Here is a 20,371-nt window from a genome sequence, read left to right as displayed (position 1 = left end):
AAACCCTCAAATCGTGAGCATCAATCCTTAGAAATTTTAGTTTTTAGTTCAACCTCGCAACCTTGAATCAAAAATGTATTTACTCCCAACTTCAGTCTAAATGGGTTAATCAGATAGACATAGAATCTTTTTTCTTCCTCAAAAGGAAGTCAACCTCGTACCTTTTTCAAGATAAATCTTTGGTGCCCAGTGAGGGTCTGAATCAGCATATGGGTCATTGTATTGCACGACTGCTGCTTCTTCATCTTCATAGTCCACAGGGGGTGGGGGAGGTGGAGGTGGGGATTCATCAAACATCGGTAAATCATCTGGTGGTGGTGGTGGTGGTGGGGTTGGACTATCAGCAACTGTAATAGTTTGCAAATTTATTAGTATAATCAAATATTAAAGACAACTTTAAATCAAATATTCAAAAATTAATTTCACATGCATTTTGTATTGTAGGCTTTTAAAAGAAAGCATGCAGACAGGCAGAATATATTGAGAGGTGTCAGACCATGCTGAGCCAAGTTAGTCATAATTTCTATATGAAATGGAAGATCTGCACAAAGATCCTTTTATGTCCAACTGCCTCAGTTAAATACTAAAAAAATTTCCCCAATTGGTGGGGGGGGTAATAATTTGATGCATCTTATTGCATAGTGCAGTTAAACCAAAAAATCTTGTTTGGAGATTGCCTAAATTTCAAGTTATCTTGTAGGAATTAAAGTAAAACTATGCACAATGAAATATTAATCCATTTTGAAAGTCGTGATTATAACCATTAATTCACTACAACACATTTTTGGATTCATCCACATCAATACAGAAGAACTCAATTTAGATAATTCAAAGCAAGAAAAATGTAGATCTGTAATCGAACTAAAAAGGTACTTGAACTTAAAAATCCACTGCATTGTGTATTCACTATAGGAAATGCATCTCTGAATCTGTACAGAAAATTTAACAGTTGTCGTTTACAGAAGTCCCAAAAATACCTGGAGAAATCCTGAAATCTCTGTTTTTGCAAGAAAGCTGACAATTTTTCTGGAGGGATTGGAAATAGGAAATCTTGGATTTGTGTGCACCAAGACAGACTGGGCATCTTCAGACAAATTGCATCCAAATGTTGCAGCATTCAAAAAATCTTTCCTAACATGCTCAAGTAGAATTCCGCATGTTACTATGAGTAAATGAATAGTTTACCATTTGAATGAAGTTCAAGATTCATTATGAACAAACACCACTATCCAGCAGGTGGCAACTTTGCATTCCTAGATTTTAATACTTGAGGGGGCTGGCACATTTCACTCAACTTTATACAGATAAAACCTTAAAAGAAAACATTTGTTGTACAAATGCAGAAACTGTACAGCAAGATGAAGAACAGGAAGATTAATTCACCCTAAAACATGCATAAAATGACAAATGGAGCAGCTTCCACTAAAGGTCTTCGTTAGCCATGCAATATGCAGAACAGTCCACCTGAAAGTCAGGCTCCAGTTAATTGAATTAAACTTATAAAGCAAATAAACCAAAATTGGAACTTCATCCTGAATTTCCACCACTGAAAGTAGTTTTCTTAAATCAACCAGGTTTTTTAAATAATAATTGTATACCAAACTTATCAAATAATATTACACTTGGGGCTTCACATGCAAATAGATTTTGATCTGATTACTATGCATAGAAAAATCCAATTAAGATTACTGAGGATAGAAAAACACAGGCAAATGATGTTTGTTCTAAGATACTCTGAACCAAAATACACCTGACTTAAACTAGTACACTAAAATGCAAAGAACTGAATATTGCACGTCAATAAGTGATGAAAGTCAGTGCCTTCAACTGCACATTTAGCAACACAGACAAGCACACAGCCGGTGATGCACTGTACAAGGACAGCAGCAATACAGAAATCTAAAGGATGTGAAAATGTCAATCATGCAGACTTCTCTGTCCTTAAGTGGATAAAGAAAAGGATGCATCTACTCAGCCATAAGAACTTACTGTTTTCTTGCACCCTGGCCACGAAGCCTGTGAGAGGTATCTGTGGAGTCAGTTGAGGCATAGGGGGAGGGGGTGGAGCTAGGGATGCTGGCATATACACAGACACGTTGGAACAACACAGTGAGGGATAAAAGGAAAAGGCAAACACAAGCAGCTGTCAATCACATGGGTTGAGTCACAACAAGAACATACAATTGCTCGATGACGCAGTGCAACCTCATTCCTCTAATTATAGGAATAAAAGTTTGAGAAACCTTTTAAGGAACTACATATACTAGATCGAGTTTTAGTATCACAGAGCATTACAAGTGCTATATTGGAAATATCATACAGCAACTTGGTTTCTACAATCAAAACAAGACCAATGCCAAACATTTATCTTAGTAGAGCAGATAAGGTTCCACTGCAGCAACATTTATGAATGCAAGTTAACCCATCACAAATTTTAGATGAAATATAAAGCATAAAAAGGAAAAAGCTCCATTTCCCCAGGACAAATACAGCTGTTCCAAAAATTTAAAGGGTATAACAGTTATAAGGAGCTATCCTGCTAATGCTGTGACCATTAATCAAGATATATTTTAAAAAGACATTATTCTAACAGCCCAATAAACTAAAGCATTGGACTCAACTAGAATATACAAAGAAGATTTTAGAAGGGGGTGGGGGCAGGTGAATGGAAGGAGAGGACAACAGATATACCAAGATGTACAGATTTCTTGTTCATGGGATGTGCGCGCTGCTGGCAAGGCCAGCATTTGTTACCATTCCAAACTGCCCTTGATAAGGTGGTGGTGAGCCACATTCTTGAACCACTTCAGTCCACCTGCTGTCAGGGAATTCTGATCCAGTGATGTTTCCCCTGGCTGTTGAGTCTAAAACCAGGAGCATAATCTGAGGATAAGGGGTACGTCATTTAAGACTGAGATGAGGAGGAATTTCTTCACCCAGAGGGTGATGAATCTTTGGAATTTTCTACCACAGAGGGCTGTGGAAGTTCAATCATTGAGCATATTCAAGATGTAACTCCTTTATTCAAAAAAAGGGAGACAGAAAGCAGGGAACTAAAGGCCGGTTAGCTTAACATCTATCATAGGGAAAACCTTAGAAGCTATTGTTAAAGATGTTATAGCAGGGCACTTAGAAAATTTCAAGGCAATCAGGCAAAGTCAACATGGTTTAGTGAAAGGGAAATCATATTTAACCAATTTATTGGAGTTCTTCGAAGAAGTCACATGTGCTGTGGATAAAGGCGAACCAGTAGATGTACTGTACTTGGATTTCCAGAAGGCATTTGATAAGGTGCCACATCAAAGGTTATCACGGAAAATAAAAGCTCATGGTGTTGAGGATAACATATTGGCATGGACAGAAGATTGGCTAGCTAACAGGAAACAGAATAGCTGTAAATGGGTCTTTTTTCTTTTTTTTCAGTGCTGGGATCTCAACTTTTTACAATTTATATAAATGACCTGGATGAAGAGACAGATGGCCTAATTGCTAAATTTGCTGACGACACAAAGATAGGTAGGAAAGTAAGTGGTGAAGGAAGCATAAGGAGGCTACAAATTGACATAGATAGGTTAAGTGAGTGGGCAAAGATCCAGCAAATGTTAAATTGTCCATTTTGGCAGGAAGAATGAAAAAGCTATTACCTAATTGCAGAGCTGAGACAGAGGGATCTGAGTGTCAGAGTGCATGAATCACAAAAGGTTAGTTTTTTTTAATTATTTGTTCATGGGGTGTGGGCGTCACTGGCTAGGCCATTCCAAAGTGCCCTTGTTTAAAGGGCATTTAAGGTTCAACCACCATTGCTGTGGGTCTGTAGGCCAGGCAAAGGCATCAGATTGCCTTCCCTAAAGGACGTTAATGAACCAGGTGGGTTTTTGTGACAATCAACAATGGTTTTATGTCAGCATTAGACTTTTAATTCCAGATTTCTATTGAATTCAAATTCTACCATCTGCCATGGTGGGATTTGAACCCAGTTCCGCAGAGCATTACTCTAGGTCTCTGGAATACCAAGTCCAGCAACAATATCACTATGCCACCAGCTAATAGAATGTTGTAATTTATTGCGAGGGGAACGGAATACAAAAGTAGGGAGTTTACGCTTCAGTTGCACAGGACACTGGTGAGACTACATCTGGAGTACTGCGTACGTATGGTTTCCTTATTTAAAGGAGACATAAATGCGTTAGCAGTTCAGAGAAGATTTACTGGGCTAATATCAGGAATAGGCAGGTTGTCTATTGTGCAGAAAGCGCAAGATTTCTGGAAGCTAATGACATCAAAGGATATGGAGATAATCCCACTTTCCTGCACTGAGGTAAAGAATCAGCCATGATGGAATTGAATGCAGATCAGACTTAACTGGCTGAATGGCCTACTCCTGTTCCCATGTTCCTATGGCGATCAAGGACCAGCAACATAGTTCCAAGCCAGGATGGTGTGGGGCTTGGAGGGGAATTTGCTAGTGATGGTATTCCCATGCATTTTCTGCCATTGTCCTTCTAGGTGGTTGATGGTGTGCTTCAGAGGGTGCTGCTGGAAGAGCCTTGGCAAGTTGCTACAATGCATTGTACAGATGGTACACACCGCAGCCAGAGTGTGCCAGTGACAGAGGGGATGAATGTTTAATGTGGATGTGGTGTAGGTCAAGCGAGCTGCTTTGTCCTGGATGGCATCAAACATGAGTGTTGCCGGCACGGAATACTCTCCTTTCTGGATGTGTGCAATCACACTCCTGACTTGACCCTTGTAGATGGGCATGCTTTGGACAGCCAGGCAAGTTACATGCCGCAGAATTCCCTGCCTCCCATCTGTTCTTCTAGCTTGTATTTATATGGCTGGTCGAGTTCAATTTCTGATCAATGTTAGACCCCAGGATGTTGTTGTTGGTGGGGATTCAATAGTTGTAATGCCATTGAATGTAAGAGGTAATTAGATTCTCTCGTTGGAGATGACCAATGCCTGGCATTTAAGGGGCATGAAAGTGACTTGCCCCTTATCAACCCAAGCCCGAATGTTGTCCAGGTCTTGCTGCATATATGGGCTAAATTCCAGAGGCAAGGTGAGACTAAATGCCCTTGACATCTGAGGGAACATTTGACTGAATGTGGCAAGGAGCCCTAGCAAAACTGAAGTCAGTGGAATCGGAAAATACACTCCACTGGTTGGACTTGTACCTAGCAGAAAGGAAGATGGTCGTGGCTGTTGGTCAATCATAAACCCAGGGCATCTCAGGAGTGCCTCAGTAGCATCCTAGGCACAACCATCTTCAGCTGTTTCATCAATGACCTTCGCTCCATCATATGGTCAGAAGTGAAGTTGTTTGCTAATGACGGCACAATGTTCAGCACCTTTCACAACTCCTCAGAAGCAGTCTGTGTCCATATGCCTGACTCCCCAAAGCCTGGCATCTATAAGGCACAAGTCAGGAGTGTGATGGAATACTCTCCATTCCTGGGTGAGTGCAGCTCCAGCAACACTGAAGCTCAATGCCATCCAGGACAAAGCAGCCGGTTTGATCTGCACCTCATCCACATTAAACATTCACCACCTCTGTGCTGTAGCTGTATTGGAACAGCCAAGTTATAGCTAGTTCTTGTATACAAGCCTTCAGTACTGCAGCCAGGATTTACCAGGGTCCATAGGCTTTGCTGTATCAGCAATTTTTTCATATAACATGGAGCAAATTGAATTGACCAAGGACTAACATATGTGATGCTGGGAACTTCAGGAGACAGATGGGTCATCCACTCAGCTCTCCTTTCTGAAGATGGTTTCAAATTCTTCAGCCTTGTCTTTTGCACTGACTTGTTGGGCTCCAACAAGGCTGGAAATGTTTCTGCAACCTCCTTCTCCTGTTTATTGTTTCATTGTCCCACTCATGATTGGATGGGGCAGGATTGCAAAACTTATATTTGATCTGTTGATTCTGAATAATTTAGCTGTCTATGGCACGCTGCTTCCATAGTCTAGCATGCATGTAGTCCAGCAAGGTGGCTTCACTAAGTTGGCATCTTTTCACTATACCTGGTGCTGCTCCTGGCATGTTCTACTAAAATCCTCATTGAACCAGGGTTGGTTCTCTTGCTTGATGGCAAGAAAAGTGAGGGGTACGCCAACCCATGAACTTTCCTCTATGCTGGAAGAAACCCTGCACAAAGAAAATATTGCTTAAAATGTGCCCTGCACAGTTCAGCAGCAGTATTGGTTTGGACTCTCAGCAAACAGAGGGCATTACAATTCAAATGCAAAGGGATGGAGTAGTTCAAAATACAGAAGAAAAACAACAAAATTATTAAAATGGGGTGACTACCATATTGGGTCTGGCAAGATGAATGTACTTTTAAGAAGCCAATGTGAAAGGCCAAGGTCCATAGTGCTAACCAGCTCAAGAGTAGGTAAAGCAAGAAGTGTATTTAGTAACCAAGTGGGTTTAAAAGGCCAAACATTAGTAGGAAAAGTTCTGAAGCTTTGAGTTAATGGAAGAACTGTGCGTTGTCAACTTAATAAAGTGGGGGGGGGAAACAGCCATATAGAATGGAGTAGTTGCAGCACAGCAAAAGGAGAAGGAATGTTTGCGCTTTTATGAGACATATTACCCGATGGAGGGGATTAATCTCGTTTTCTTTTTAACCATAATGGGCAATGAGGGGTTTTAGAGTTCTAATAGAATTGGTCTTTATAACATTGTCAGTATTATTGGGGGGGAAATAAATGTTTAGCAATTGGACTACATTTGAAGTTTTAAAAAAGTATTTCCTACAAAGGGTTAGACAAGTGAATATCCTGAATAAGGTCAAACATCATAACTCCTTGAACTGCATTTTTTGTACACAGGATCTTCATTGTTCTGGTGTACACATTTTTAATCTGTGAAGAGATTTGGGAAAATGCAGCCAAAAATAATTCCTTTTTATTCAGTTAAGTTAATGCTGAGTAAAAATACAAACATCAACACCACTCCTGGCATTTTGAAGTCACAAAGTTACAGGGGTCACAAATCTAAAAAGGTACTTTTGCAAAACACTGATATTCAAAGTATAAGCCTATTTTTAAAATACAGTGAAACCTGTAAATTGCAGACAATTTAGGACCTGTATCAGAACTGTATTAGGAAATGCAGACATGCTTATTTTCATGACATTCATTGTGTGCACTGCAAAGTTTCCTGGGAATCTTGAAGAACTAACTGAGATGATCACCACCTAACTGCAACAATGTTAAGAATGCCTCCCTCACACACCAGCATTCAGCACTATTCCGGGGAGGTGGTGGCATAGTGGTATTGTTACTGGACTAGTATTTCAGAGACCCAGGGTAATGCTCTGGGGACCCAGGTTCAAAACCCACTATGACAGATAACTTCAGCAATAAAAAGCAGATGGGTTTTTATGACAATCAGCAATGGTTTTGTGGTCATCATCCTTTTAATTCCAGGTTTTTATTAGGGGAGGGGGGGGGGAGATCAAATTTCACCATCTGGTTTACTAATATCCTTTAGGGAAGGAAATGTGCCATCCTTACCTGGTCTGACCTACATGTGACTCCAGACCCACAGCAATGTGATTGGCTCTTACATACCCTCTGAACAAGGGCAATTGTGGATGGGCAAGAAATGCTGGCCTAGCCAGCAACATCCACATCCCATGAACAAATAAAATGTTTTGTAGTCTAAATACCCACATCATATCAAACCGCTCACCCTTGGAGTAGAGTACAACTTCAGTAATGAACTGTGTTTCAATTATACAAGAGTGAATTTTCAATTTTCTGGTTAAACAGCAATGTCTACAGGAAGGCTTACTGATAGTTGGGAATCAATCATTGGCCTGCCCACTGCTCTGCAAATCAGAGACAAAGACCCAAGATAGCTATCCACCTTCATCCAAAGCTCCTCAAAGCAGATTCACCATCAGAAACAGAGGAAGACACGATAGCAGGGTCAGGGGAGAGAAGCTGCCAGCAGATGCTGCAAAAGCATACTGAAGCAGCAATGAGGCAGGAAATGACAGAACACTCACTGCTCGAATTCATTTTCCTTCATTGCGGAGGCTGCTGAAATTGGTTAGCATAACACAGCAGCAGGTTTTGTGCAAATAATGGATGAAGAACAGCCCATTTGACAAAAGCTAATATCCATAACAGCTTGCAGATAGTTCTACCTCTGGGATAATGCAGTGCAACCATTAAGTCCCAAAAAGTATGGTTTTTCTGCCATTATGGATGTTGGATAATGTTCCCCATTTTACAAAAGCTGTTTTTTTCACAAAAGATACAGCCAACTTGCACTGACCTGGGTGTCCAGTACTTTGTGTACCGTGTTAAGCTGTTTGGTGAACAGAAGGCTGTCCATAGTTCAAAAGTGTCTGTGGTTCCAGAATTTCTCTCTTTTACCAAACAGGCTTTCGGGTTTCTCAGTAACTTATTTTGTAGGTGTCTGTTTGTACAAGTTTCACTAACTATAAAAAAAGGTATAAGAACACTGCCTTTCCTGAGCTAATTAACCAAAAGCATTGAGCAACTAGCTCCTTCATGTTTAGAAAGATTTTTAAAAACTTGCGTGCCAAGTTAAAGGGTAAATAAACATCAGTTTGACCAACATAACTGCAGTGAATTCTTAAGGACATGTTCCCCTTTAATGCTGTCTTCCATACATGTAAAATCTGAAAAGAGGCACACACCTCAAATGATTACAGATGGACAGCAGGTGCCTTTGAGGACTAGCGTGGTTGGCATAAATGTATATCAAAAAGACAAACTGCTCTTGCACATGAACTATAAACATTCCAGTTCATTTTACCACTTCGCATTACTCGACTTTATTTTGAATAAGAATACTGCCCCATAATCATAGCAAGATAGCATTTTGGTTCCAAAGAGCAAAGATGCAGAGATGAAACTTTACTTCACCTCAGCAATATCTTTTATTGACTGGTAATTTTTTCTTGCTGAAATCTTGGGAAGTAGTCCGAATTTTCATTTCATTACAGCAGATTCTCTTTTGCTACTCAGAGAATCTGTAATGTTGAGTAAGTCTTCATAGAACCACAAAATAAGCAGGGATGAGGACAAATAAATCCCAATTTAAAGTTCAGTTAAATTCTCACCCCCTCTTCAGGAACTATGAAATTACCATCCACTCTTTTCATGTGAATTATTACATTGTGGTTAAATGACAGTGATGTTCCCAATGACTTCTAATCTGCTTTGATTTAAAAATACCAAGGGTAGTGTTTCACCAGTGAAGCCTATTTAATGTCAGAATTATGCAAAAGGTTTATTCTCTAGCCTAGCAAAAATTAGCAAAGCTCTATCAGCCAGAAACCCCTGGATCTGATTACCTTTCGATGATTAGTTAGTTGATCTTAACCATGGTGGGACCTGGGGATTTAACTGGGGTGAACCACCGGTGTTCCTGCTCCTGATTGCATAGATATCCTAACTCACATCATTACCCAGTGCTCAATAGCCTACAGTGGCTCCTGGCCAAGCAATGCCTCAATTTTAAATTCATCTTTGTTTCAGTCCCTCCATGGCCTCATTCCTATGTATGTTATATCCTGTAGTCCTACAACCCACAGATATCGGAACTCCTCCAATTCTGGCCTCATCTGCATCCTCTATTTTAGGCGTTCTGTCATTGACAGCCATGCATTCAACCACAGATGCTGAGATCTGGAATTCCTCCTTTAAGACATACATTGAAACCAACCTCTGGCAAAGCTTAGGAAATATTAGATCAAATGATCCAATGTCTATGTCAAATTTTAATAATGCTCCTGGGATGCATCTTAGGGTATTTTATTATGTTAAATGGTACTATATAAATGCAAGTGTGGTTGTTTCAATTATCTGAATAGTGATCGGAGCTGAACCACAAATCCCTATTCAGGTGACCATCGCTTTGTTGGTTTGTCTTTACCCAAGTGCAATATGTGTTCGTATAAAATTCCAGCTATTACAATTTTTCCTCAACCTTTTTTTTAAAAAAAGCAGATGGTGAACTTTGCTGAAAACAAATTAGATGGCTGCAAAAAAAATTTGGTCGTGTCCAAAAATAGCTTTTCACAGTTACAAATGGAGAAGTTGCCTTGTCAAACTGCTCAGTGATGGTTTTGTGTATTACACAATTTCATTATCCTAATTCAAGTTTGACATACGGGAGTTTGAAACAAACACGGGGTTGGCGGGGAGGGAAGAGGTGGTGGCACAATGGTATTGTCACAGGACTAGTAATGCTCTGGGGACCCAGGTTCAAATCCCATCATGGCAAATGGTAAAATTTGAATTCAATAAAAGCCATTGTCCATTGCTATGAGTCTGGCCCACATGTGACTCCAGAGCGACAGCAATGTGGTTGACTCTTAAACACCCCCGAAGGTAGAACCATCTTCAAACTGTTACGGATGTTGTATCAAGCCACAAAAAAAATCTAAAAAAGAATGGAACTAACAGAGGCACTGGAAACGATGACGGCAGAATCAGCCCTGTCGACGCTGCCAAGTCCTCCTTACTAATCTCCTGGCAGTCAGTCACAGAATCATGCCAATGTCCCAGACACCACCATCACCATCCCAGCAGAGGTTGCTGCACAGTGGTATACATTCGGGAGGGAGTTGCCCTGGGAGTCAAGGTTGACTTCGGACCCCATCAAGATTCATGGCATTAGGTCAAACATGGGCAAGGAAACCTCCTGTTGATTACCACGTACCACCCCCCTTAGCTGATGAATCAGTATTCCTCCATGTGAATACCAATTGAAGGAAGCAGTGAGGGTGGCAAGGGTGTAGAGTGTACTCTGGGTGGGGGGCTTCAATGTCCATCACCAAGAGTGGCTCAGTAGCACCACCACAGATCGAGCTAGCTGAGTGCTAAGGGCATAGCTGCTAGACTGGGTTTGAGGGGTGGTGAGAGAACCAAAAAAGGAAAAACAAACTTGGCTTCATCCTCACCAACCTGCATCTGTCCGTGACAGTTTTGGCAGGAGTGACCACCGCACAGTCCATGTGGAGACGAAGTCCCGTCTTCACATCAAGGATACTCTCCATCGTGTTGTGCGGCGCTACCACCATACTAAATGGGATAGATTTTAAACAGATCTAGCAACTCAAGACTGGGCATCCATGGGGTGCTCTGGACCATCAACATAAGCAGAATTGTACTGAAACACAAATCTGTAAACTCATGGCCCAGTATATCCTCCACTCTATCATTACCACCAAACGAGGGGATTAACCCTGGTTCAATGAAAAGTGCAGGAGGGCATGCCAGGAGCAGCACCAGTCATACCTAAAAATGAGATGTCAACCTGGTGAAGCTACAATACAGAATTACTTGCATGCCAAACAGTATAAGCAGCAAGTGATAGACAGAGCTAAGCCAGTCCACAACCAAAAGATCAAATCTAGTCATGAATGGTGGTGAACGATTAAACAACTAACTGTAGAGGAGGCTCCACAAATATTCGCATCCTCAATGATGGGGGAGCCCAGCACATCAGTGCAAAAGATAAGGCTGAAGCACTGGCAACAACCTTCAGCCAGGAGTGCCGAATGGATGATCCATCTCGGTCTCCTCCGGGAGGTCCCCAGGATCACAGAATCCAATTTTCAGCCAATTCGAAATATCCATATATCAAGAAATGGCCGAAGGCACTGGATGCTGCAAAGGCTATAGGCCCTGACAATATTCTGGCAATAGTACTGAAGACTTGTGCTCCAGAACTTGCTGCAACTCTAACCAAGCCGTTCTAGTACAACCTGGTATCGGCCGGGCAATGTGGAAAATTGCCCAGTGATGTCCTGAAAACAAAAAGCAGGACAATCCAACCTGGCCAATTACTGCCCCAATATACTATCAATCATCAGTAAATTGACAGAGGGGATCATCAACAGTGCTATCAAATGGCACTTATCAATAACCTGCTCACTGAGGCTCAGTTTGGGCTCCACCAGGGCCACTCAGCTCCTGACTTCATTACAGCCTTGTTTAAAACATGGATGCAAAGAGCTGAGCTCAAGACGAGAGTGACTGCCCTTGACATCAAGGCAGCATTTGACCAAGTATGGCATCAAGGAGCCCTAGCAAAACTGGGGTCAATCAGAATCAGGGGGAAAACTCTCCACTGGTTGGAATCATACCTGGCACAAAAGGAAGATGGTTGTGGCTGTTGGAGGTCAATCATCACAGTTCCAGGACATCACTGCAGGAGTTCCTCGGGGTTGTGTCCTAGGTTCAACCATCTTCAGCTGCTTCAGTGATCTTCCTTCCATCATAAGGCCAGAAGTGGAGATGTTCTTTGATGATTGCACCATGTTCAGCACCATTCACAACTCCTCAGGTGCTGAAACAGCCTATGTCCAAATGCAGCAAGGCCTGGACAATATCCAGGTTTGGCTGACAGGTGGCATGTAAAATTCACACAAGTGCTAGGCAATGGCCATCTCCAACAAGAGAGAATCTAACCATTGCCCTTGACATTCAATGGCATTACATCACTGAATTCCCCACCATCAGCAGCCTGGGGTTACCAGGAAACTGAACTGGGCTAGCCATATAAATATTGAGACTACAAGAGCAAGTCGGAGGCTAGGAATCCTGCAGCATGTAGCTCACCTCCTGACTCCCCAAAGCCTGTCCACCATCTACAAGGTGTAAGTCAAAGTGTGATGGAATACTCTTCATCTGAATGGATGAGTGCAACTCCAACCACCGTCAGGACAAAGCAGTGTGCTTGACTGGCAACCCTTCCACAAACACGCACTCCCTCCACCATCAATGCACAGTGGCAGTGTACACCATATACAAGGTGCACTCCAGGAACTCACCAAGCTTCCTTGGAGAGCACCTTCCAAATTCTCAACCACTACCATCTAGAAGGGCAGGAGCAGCAGATGCATGGATGCTCCCTCCAAGACACTTACCAGCCTAACTTGGAAATATATCGCCTTTCCTTCACTCACGCTGGTTCAAAATCCTGGACCTTCCTCCCTAACAGCACTGTGGGTGTACCTACACCATATGGACTGCAGCATTTCAAAACAGCAGCTCTGCATCATCTTTAAGGGCAGTTAGGGATGGGCAATAAATGTTGGCCCAGCCAACAGCATTCACAGCCCATGACCAATTAAAAAACAAAAATAAGCTCGCTTGCTGACTCCAAGGCTGACCCATCAAAATATTCAGTTGATTTTTTATTTTTTGCAGATACTGCAGTTATCTTGAATAAGCATTGTAAAATGTGATGATTCAAAGAATGCCTTTTGAAATTGTTGCAGTTGCAAATCCACCTGTTGTGTAATACTGGAAATGTCGCGATCCAGCCAAATAAAGTATGTGCATGCCTCTAATATTTAGAAAACCAAGCTGTCATTGAACAGCTGTCAGTTTCTCTGCTGGGATATTTTCCCTGCCACTCCAATGACTTCAAGCATTGTCTCACAGAATCACCCATATAAAAACAGACATAAAAAGATGGTTTGGAATTTATCCTACAGAACAGTGAAACCTATTAATATTAACTATCATTTGCAGCAATTACTGCAAATATACTTTGTTTTAAAAATCCACTTTCACCAAAATGAATTCTCACATATCATGAACAACTTTCTCCTCCCGCAAAAGAAAATTGCTGCTGCATAGATAACAAATCTAATCTCTTCTGAACAATCTTCTGAGAATTCCAATCATTTTAGGCAGCTCAGGAAGATAGATATGAGCAAAGTAAAGGTAATATAGAAAAAACATACAATCTGTGCTTCAAATTCAGAATTTGACCAAGAGGATAGTGATCCATGAGACAATAAAGATGACTAAAAATGCATTGAATGACACCTTGATTAGCTCAATATACAATGAGCATTGTATATTTGGAAGCAGTATTAAAGTAAAAGCCTTACTTGAATTTTGAGCATAGAGAGGGCCACCATTAACATGAGGCTGCACAGAAAACTGAGAAGTCACCGAAGGATTTCGCCTGAAGCCCCCTGAAGATGCCGTAGAGGTGGTAGAATTATGCCGAGAGATCTGCCTGGTCATGGTACTGTATTGGGAGCTAGGAGCCGAACCAGGGCCAGCTGGAAGCATTAAAGTCATAGCAGGGAGGAAAAAAAGAAATATGCATTATTCCGTAACTTCTGAAAGGCAGATTTGATTAGTGGGAGAAAACGTGAATCCTCAAACCAGCCATGGCAGAAAAAAAGTGAGGAGATAAAATGAAATTTCAGTTTAATTGCACTTGTGCAAGATATGAAATTCCTGCAAGTTCCATTAAAATCCATTGATGCAGTTTCCTCACTCAGGAAACATCCCTTCTTCCATTCTGTCACAGCTCCTGTTCAGTTTAGCAATTTTAAAATAAGACATCAGGTGATATATACTTCAGCCATTCTTCGACTATATTTTCCACAAGAGTTCCAAAAGAGAAAAGTGCTATTTCCTGTTGATTCTAGACAGTGTTATAGGCATGCAAAGACTCAAAAAAAACATCAATTCTTTCTACACCATCACCAATACCAACAGTTAACAATTAAAGGTTATATGAATAAGCCAGTAAGATTAGTAGAAGCTTGAAACATGAAGAGCATATTCAGGTGAAAGATTGATACCAATGTCTAATTAATAATCCTTTAAAAGCATATATGCATTTAGAACAGGCCTCAAAAGGTTTTGATCCATGTTAGTGTCAGATTGCTAGGACATTCTTCAAAAACTGATTTGACAAAATACATGTCCTGCCACCCCATACCATCAGAAGTTTGCCAAAGGTTAAAAATCTAACAAGGAATGCTGGCAACTCACACAAATTGTTTTTTTTTCTTGCCAACAAAATCTTTTAAAAATTAATTAATGCTTCTATGCAAAAGAGTTGGGGGAGAGCATTTTTTCCTCATTCTAGAGCTGTTGGCTAAATTATGCATACAAGAAAGGTTCCAAGTTCAATTCCCAGTCTGTGCTGAGTTAGTTGATCTCCACTTGAGGGTCAGTCGGGAACACTGCCTCGAGCATTTTTTCCCCCAAAGCAAAGGTGGTGAGGGCAAGAAAAAGAAAACAAACTCAAATTGGCGTATGGACGTTAGATAAGGACAAGATTAGGCTCAGGATTGATGCTTCCTACATTCAAAACGCTCCCTAGAATCACAAAAAGAATGAAGGAATAATGGCTATTTAGGCAAAGTGTCAAAGACCATCACCTGTGAAACCATACTTCAACAAGAAGTTAACATTTGAGAAAACAAAACTGGTCGATAACACAAAAGATGGACCTGGTTTTAGTTGATTAGTAATATTTTATAGTTTTAAGTTGATCCTGGACAGCTCATCAGCCCTGAGCCAGTGGTAACCCCATTTCAACGACACTAACATGGATGAAAAGTACTTTAGAATACTACCTACAGTTCCTTATAACCCAAAACCATTCCAAAGTTTTAGTATTTGTAACCCATTGCAAATCAACACCACTTTACCACATCCATTATAAATTAGCTGTGAAAAGACAAATGTGAGAGTAGTTCCAAGCAGCAGCCAGTCTCACCTATGAAACTGCCCACTGGCAGTGGAGGTGGTGGTGGCGGCAAGGAAGGGGCTCCAGCAGGGACAGAATATGATGCTAACAAAAAAAGTCAAATTGTGGTTAAAACAATTTACCCAGTAGCTCTTTATAAATATGTTAAATTTAAGAAATAAGGAAGTCCAATGTCACTGGACAAAATTATAATACTGACTAGGCTAAGACAGCAATATATAGGCCACATGATATGAATATCTGGAGGTGGGTGGTGGTAGGAAGGTCCATTTGGTAATGAGAAATCAGTAGAGACAGAAAATGGGGACAGGATGGGTCATCTCTTGCTAACAGACCGTTCCACCCTAAGTACAACAACTTTGCTTATAATATTGCAAGCTGTGCAAGAACACAAAAATTGGGCCATTTGTTCCAACCTGCCCCTTTCAGGATGCTCAGTCATTCAATGCCATCATGATTACCTTCTGCATCAACTCCACTTTCCTACCTGCTATCCATATCCTCTATCCCTGTTAGTTGCTAAAGATTTATCTATCCCTGCTGTGGATATATTGTGATGGAACATCAATCCTTTGAGTGAAGTAATTTCTCCTCATCCCATCCTAAATGACTGAACCCTATTCCCAAGACTGTGCTCTATTAGTATTTCAGGTTGATGACCTTCTGATAAAAGGACATCGAACTGAAACAACAACTTTTTCTCTCCATACATGTTGCCCAACATGCTGAGTATTTCTAGCATTTTCTGTTTTCATTCCATATTGGTGAAGTTTGTTCGAACTACACTACCTTTTAGAAGCACAAATTAAACCTCAAAACCAAACTTTTTAAAACAGGAGCTTAAGCATTCAATCTGTAAAGCACTAGAAATTAACCAACCTGGCAAAAGAGTGGGTGGTGAGGGCGTAGGCACAGCAATAGGAATGCCTATACTGCTGCTCCCACTATTTTCTCTGCTTCCACTTCCTCCACTGCTCCCACTAAGGAAAAAAGATTAAAAACAATCAGTTATCATAGCAATTCATTCCTGTACCTATCTCAAATGCAAAAACTCCTTGCTAGGTTATAGTTTAATAAGAGCTGCATTATCTCAGCCACTGATGTACATGCAAGCCTCTGAGTCTCAGCTGGCTATTCAAGCACAGAGGCATAACAGTCAAAGCTGATCCTGTCCTCAATGCATGCACATTTTCAGCAGTGGGTGCTGGATATGAATCAGAAGCAGGAACGCTCACCAGAACAACCCACCACAAAAGAGGGTGCAGAGGCTGATTAGCTCTCCTTGTCTGGCTGAGGTCAGCAAATTCATAATAGACGATACTAAACCAGGGTGCTTCCTGACATGTACAACTTGAATTTTTCTTGCTCCTCCCCACAAAAATTCAGAAGTGAGGATTTTGACTTAAATACAGACATGGAAGTATATTATCAGCTACAAAGAAATCCTTCATAGGTTGTAGTGTCATGATACACCAACCACCAGACATTTACCGAACAAAGTACTGGACCATTAAGAGTCGTGGCTTCCTGAAGGCTACAAGTGAAAAAGAAAGCTAAATTTAGAGTACAGCAGATTGTATTACCTTTTCTCTTCCGCTCAACTCAATATGGCACAGCTGTCACCAATAGTGTCAAAATTTCAACAATGCAATGCAACTATATACTGTCAGGGGAGAATTGTTACTGTATCTAATTTATGCTTTACGTTTGGTGAAAGTGCTGTAACTCACCAATTAATATTTTCAGAACAAATCTAGTGAAATAGCCAATGTTTCCCTATATTCATGCCAAGCTGCATTCTTCTGAACAGAAGAAGGCGCTCCAGCCAGGCACAGCAAATGGCAAATTGATTGGCTTAATCCATATTACAGCCGATGTGAGAGCTGTTGCCATAAAGACATAGCTTTAGATCATTAAAACAAGTAACAAAGCAGCAATGTGAAAAACTGTCAACAGCACACAAATATTCAAGTTCATACCCCACTGCAGGATTGGAGTACATAATTCAGGCTGACATTTTAATACAAATCAATTGTGGGGCAGTATTCCATTATCAGGTGCCATTTTTTGGATGAGACTCCAAACAAAAGCGTCAACTTCTTACACCAATGGATATTTCAGTTCCCAAGAGCACATGGGCCTGGTGGGTCCAAGCCAATGTTTTTTCTGTAACTATCCAACATGTTGCTGTTAGCAGGGTTTTAAGTGTATGCAAAATGGCTGCTGTATCAGTAACCATACTTCAAAGTAATTCATTGCCTGAGAGGCACTTTGGAGCATGAGGTGCAACGCATTATGCAAATACAATATTTAAGGCAATAAATGTCTAGAAGAACAATCTAAATCTACTGGGTAGACATATAACATGAAGCTAAAGGGATCAAAATATATGTGGAGAAAGCGGGAGCAGGCTATTGAGTTGGATGATCAGCCATGATCATAATGAATGGCAGAACAGGCTCAAAGGGCTGAATGGCCTACTCCTGCTCCTATTTTCTATGTTTCTATGAAGTCAATAAATTAATTGAAAACAGTGTGTCTCATTTTACTTTGCGGTGTTCAGAAAAGACACGTTATCAGCTTCAGAGAAACGTTATACCTTTGAACATTACTATTTCCTATACCCATTCTTCTTCTAATGATTAAATGAGACCAAAATTGTGTTTAATTTGGTGCTGTAGGTTTATGTTTATTAAGAACTTCATGCAATAAACATTAGTTCTGTTTTGTCATTGATCTGAAAGGAATGGAAGTATTTTTGGTGGAATTGAGAAACTCGAGCCACGAGTGGAATTATTTGAGCTAAGATTGTCCCCAACCATCAACAGTGCTTGTTCATGATGCTTAAACCAGGGATGTACTGCAATTCAAGCTGGGAAACATTTTCAACTACTGTGGAATGCAGCCTTTTCAAACTTAATAATACCAACCTAAGAATAAAGCTGATGGCTTAGGCTAGTGACATTAGAATGACATACAGCATTGAGACTAATTCATTCATCTGGTGATTTTGTTGTAAAATCCATACCCCGCGTGGTAATTAGGAGTCTGTCTCAGACATACTTACACTGAATCAATGGACACTAACTGCTAGCTGGACCTAATATAATCAGGTACTTTTTTAAAAAATTCATTCACAGGATTTGGGCTTTGCTGGCTGGGCTAGTATTTATTGGCCATCCATAATTGCCCTTGAGAAGGTGGTGGTGACTGCCTTCTTGAACCGCTGCAGTCCATGTGGTGTAGGTACACCCACAGTGCTGTTTGGAAGGGAGTTCCAGGATTTTGAACCACTGACAGTGAAGGAACGGTGAGTGACTTGGAGGGGAACTTCCAGGTAGTGGTGTTCCCATCTAACTGCTGCCTTTGTCTTTCTAGGTGGTAGTGGTCATGGGTTTGGAAGGTGCTGTCCACTTGCATACTGTAAACTATTTACTCTCAGCAAAATGGAGTATACTTTACTAATATCGTCTAAGGGAATTTTGATGTTCAATTATTTACTGTACCCAAGTTTTCAAAGGGAGACCAAAGGGGCAGAATATTAAGTACTGTATTAATTTACGATTAATAGAATCTGCTTTATGTCCACCATAACCTGGATTTTCCATTTTGGCTGCACCAGAAAGGAGCATGGAGACTACTGGTATTGCAGGAGTTGATATGGGTAATGTTAGCAACAACTGGATGGTTTGAACCACAACCCAAGCAAGTAGAATATCAAGGTCACATTGTTCAGTTTAGGCTAAGCATGCAGCTAAGTTGGGAACGCAGAAGCACAAACAGGGGTCGAGTTTCTGGCTTTGGTCTTACTAATGCTTATCCTATGGAGGTTTAACTAATCTTTAATTGAAGTTATGAATGAACTTCAAGAAAGAAAGCAGAGCTGCACTCATGAAATTGCAGATGGTGGAAGACAAGTAAAGTTGTCTGTCAACGTATCATGAAACCTTATTCAATCTTAGACAAGACAGCTATGGTCAATAATGGGATATCAATGGCTTTGATTAGGGAAATCTCAGGGTGGAGCAGAAGACAGTTTTAGTAACAGCTTATTCAGTAATGAGAAAAATGAGAGGTTGGAAGTGAAGTAGCATTTGGAGGAAGCCAAGATATATGTTATCTGTTTTACATGGCTTTGTCTGTGCGCAATCAATATGCACCATTGCACAAGTTATAACTTTTTTTGGTAATGCAAGTGAAGGGTATGCCATCACAGCTCTGAACTGTGCCTTGCAGGTGGCAGAAAGGATTTGGGGTGTCAGGAAGGGAGTTGTTCACAGCATAGTGGCAGCAATGTGTATCATGTTAAAAAAAAAACTGCTGCCAGTGTGTGATAGAGGGAGTAAACATTAAGGTGGCAAATGGGTTGCCATCAAGTGGGCCGCTTTGTCCTAGATGGTGTCAAGCTTCTGGAGTGTTACTGGAGCCTCACTCATCCATGCAAGTGGAGAGTATTCCATCCCAGAGATGGGCAGGCTTTGGGGAGTAAGGAGTTCACCACAAAATTTCCAGTCTCTGACCTACTCTTGTAGGTAGTGTCTAGTGGCTGGTCCAGTTTAGTTTCTGCGCAATGATAACCTCCAGGATGTTAATAGTGGGGGATTCAACATGTGGTAATGCCATTGAACCTTATGGGGAAATGGTTAGATTCTCTCCTGCTGTAGATGATCATTGCCCAACATGTGTGACACACATATTACTTGCCAATTATCAGCCCAAGCCTGAATGCTGTCCAGGTCTTGCTGTGTGCTTCAGTATCTGAATCATCACGAATGGTACTAAACATCCTCACATCTGACCATATAATGGAGGGAACATCATTGATGAAGCAGTTGAAGATGGTTGGTC

The 20,371-nt window shown here is 41.0% G+C and overlaps 1 protein-coding gene across 12 annotated transcripts in view; it reads right to left on the bottom strand.

Moving 5' to 3' along the window:
- abi1a (abl-interactor 1a) overlaps positions 1-20,371 on the bottom strand; it is a 107,852-nt gene that overhangs the window by 4,372 nt on the left and 83,109 nt on the right. For 3 of the 12 annotated variants that reach the window (XM_041184637.1, XM_041184638.1, XM_041184642.1), the window contains 5 exons: positions 16,403-16,503; positions 15,533-15,607; positions 13,899-14,075; positions 1,990-2,076; positions 162-347 (listed from right to left, as the gene is read on the bottom strand). In XM_041184637.1, coding sequence (XP_041040571.1) covers positions 162-347; positions 1,990-2,076; positions 13,899-14,075; positions 15,533-15,607; positions 16,403-16,503 — 626 coding nt within the window. The remainder of the gene's footprint in view (positions 1-161; positions 348-1,989; positions 2,077-13,898; positions 14,076-15,532; positions 15,608-16,402; positions 16,504-20,371) is intronic. The other 9 variants (XM_041184639.1, XM_041184641.1, XM_041184643.1 and 6 more) reach the window with 6 other exon arrangements.

This window comes from Carcharodon carcharias, chromosome 3 (assembly GCF_017639515.1).
Source record: "Carcharodon carcharias isolate sCarCar2 chromosome 3, sCarCar2.pri, whole genome shotgun sequence".
Lineage (NCBI taxonomy): Eukaryota > Metazoa > Chordata > Chondrichthyes > Lamniformes > Lamnidae > Carcharodon > Carcharodon carcharias.
The sequence above is the reverse complement of the archived record's forward strand: the minus strand, read 5'-3'. Positions and strand labels throughout refer to the sequence as shown.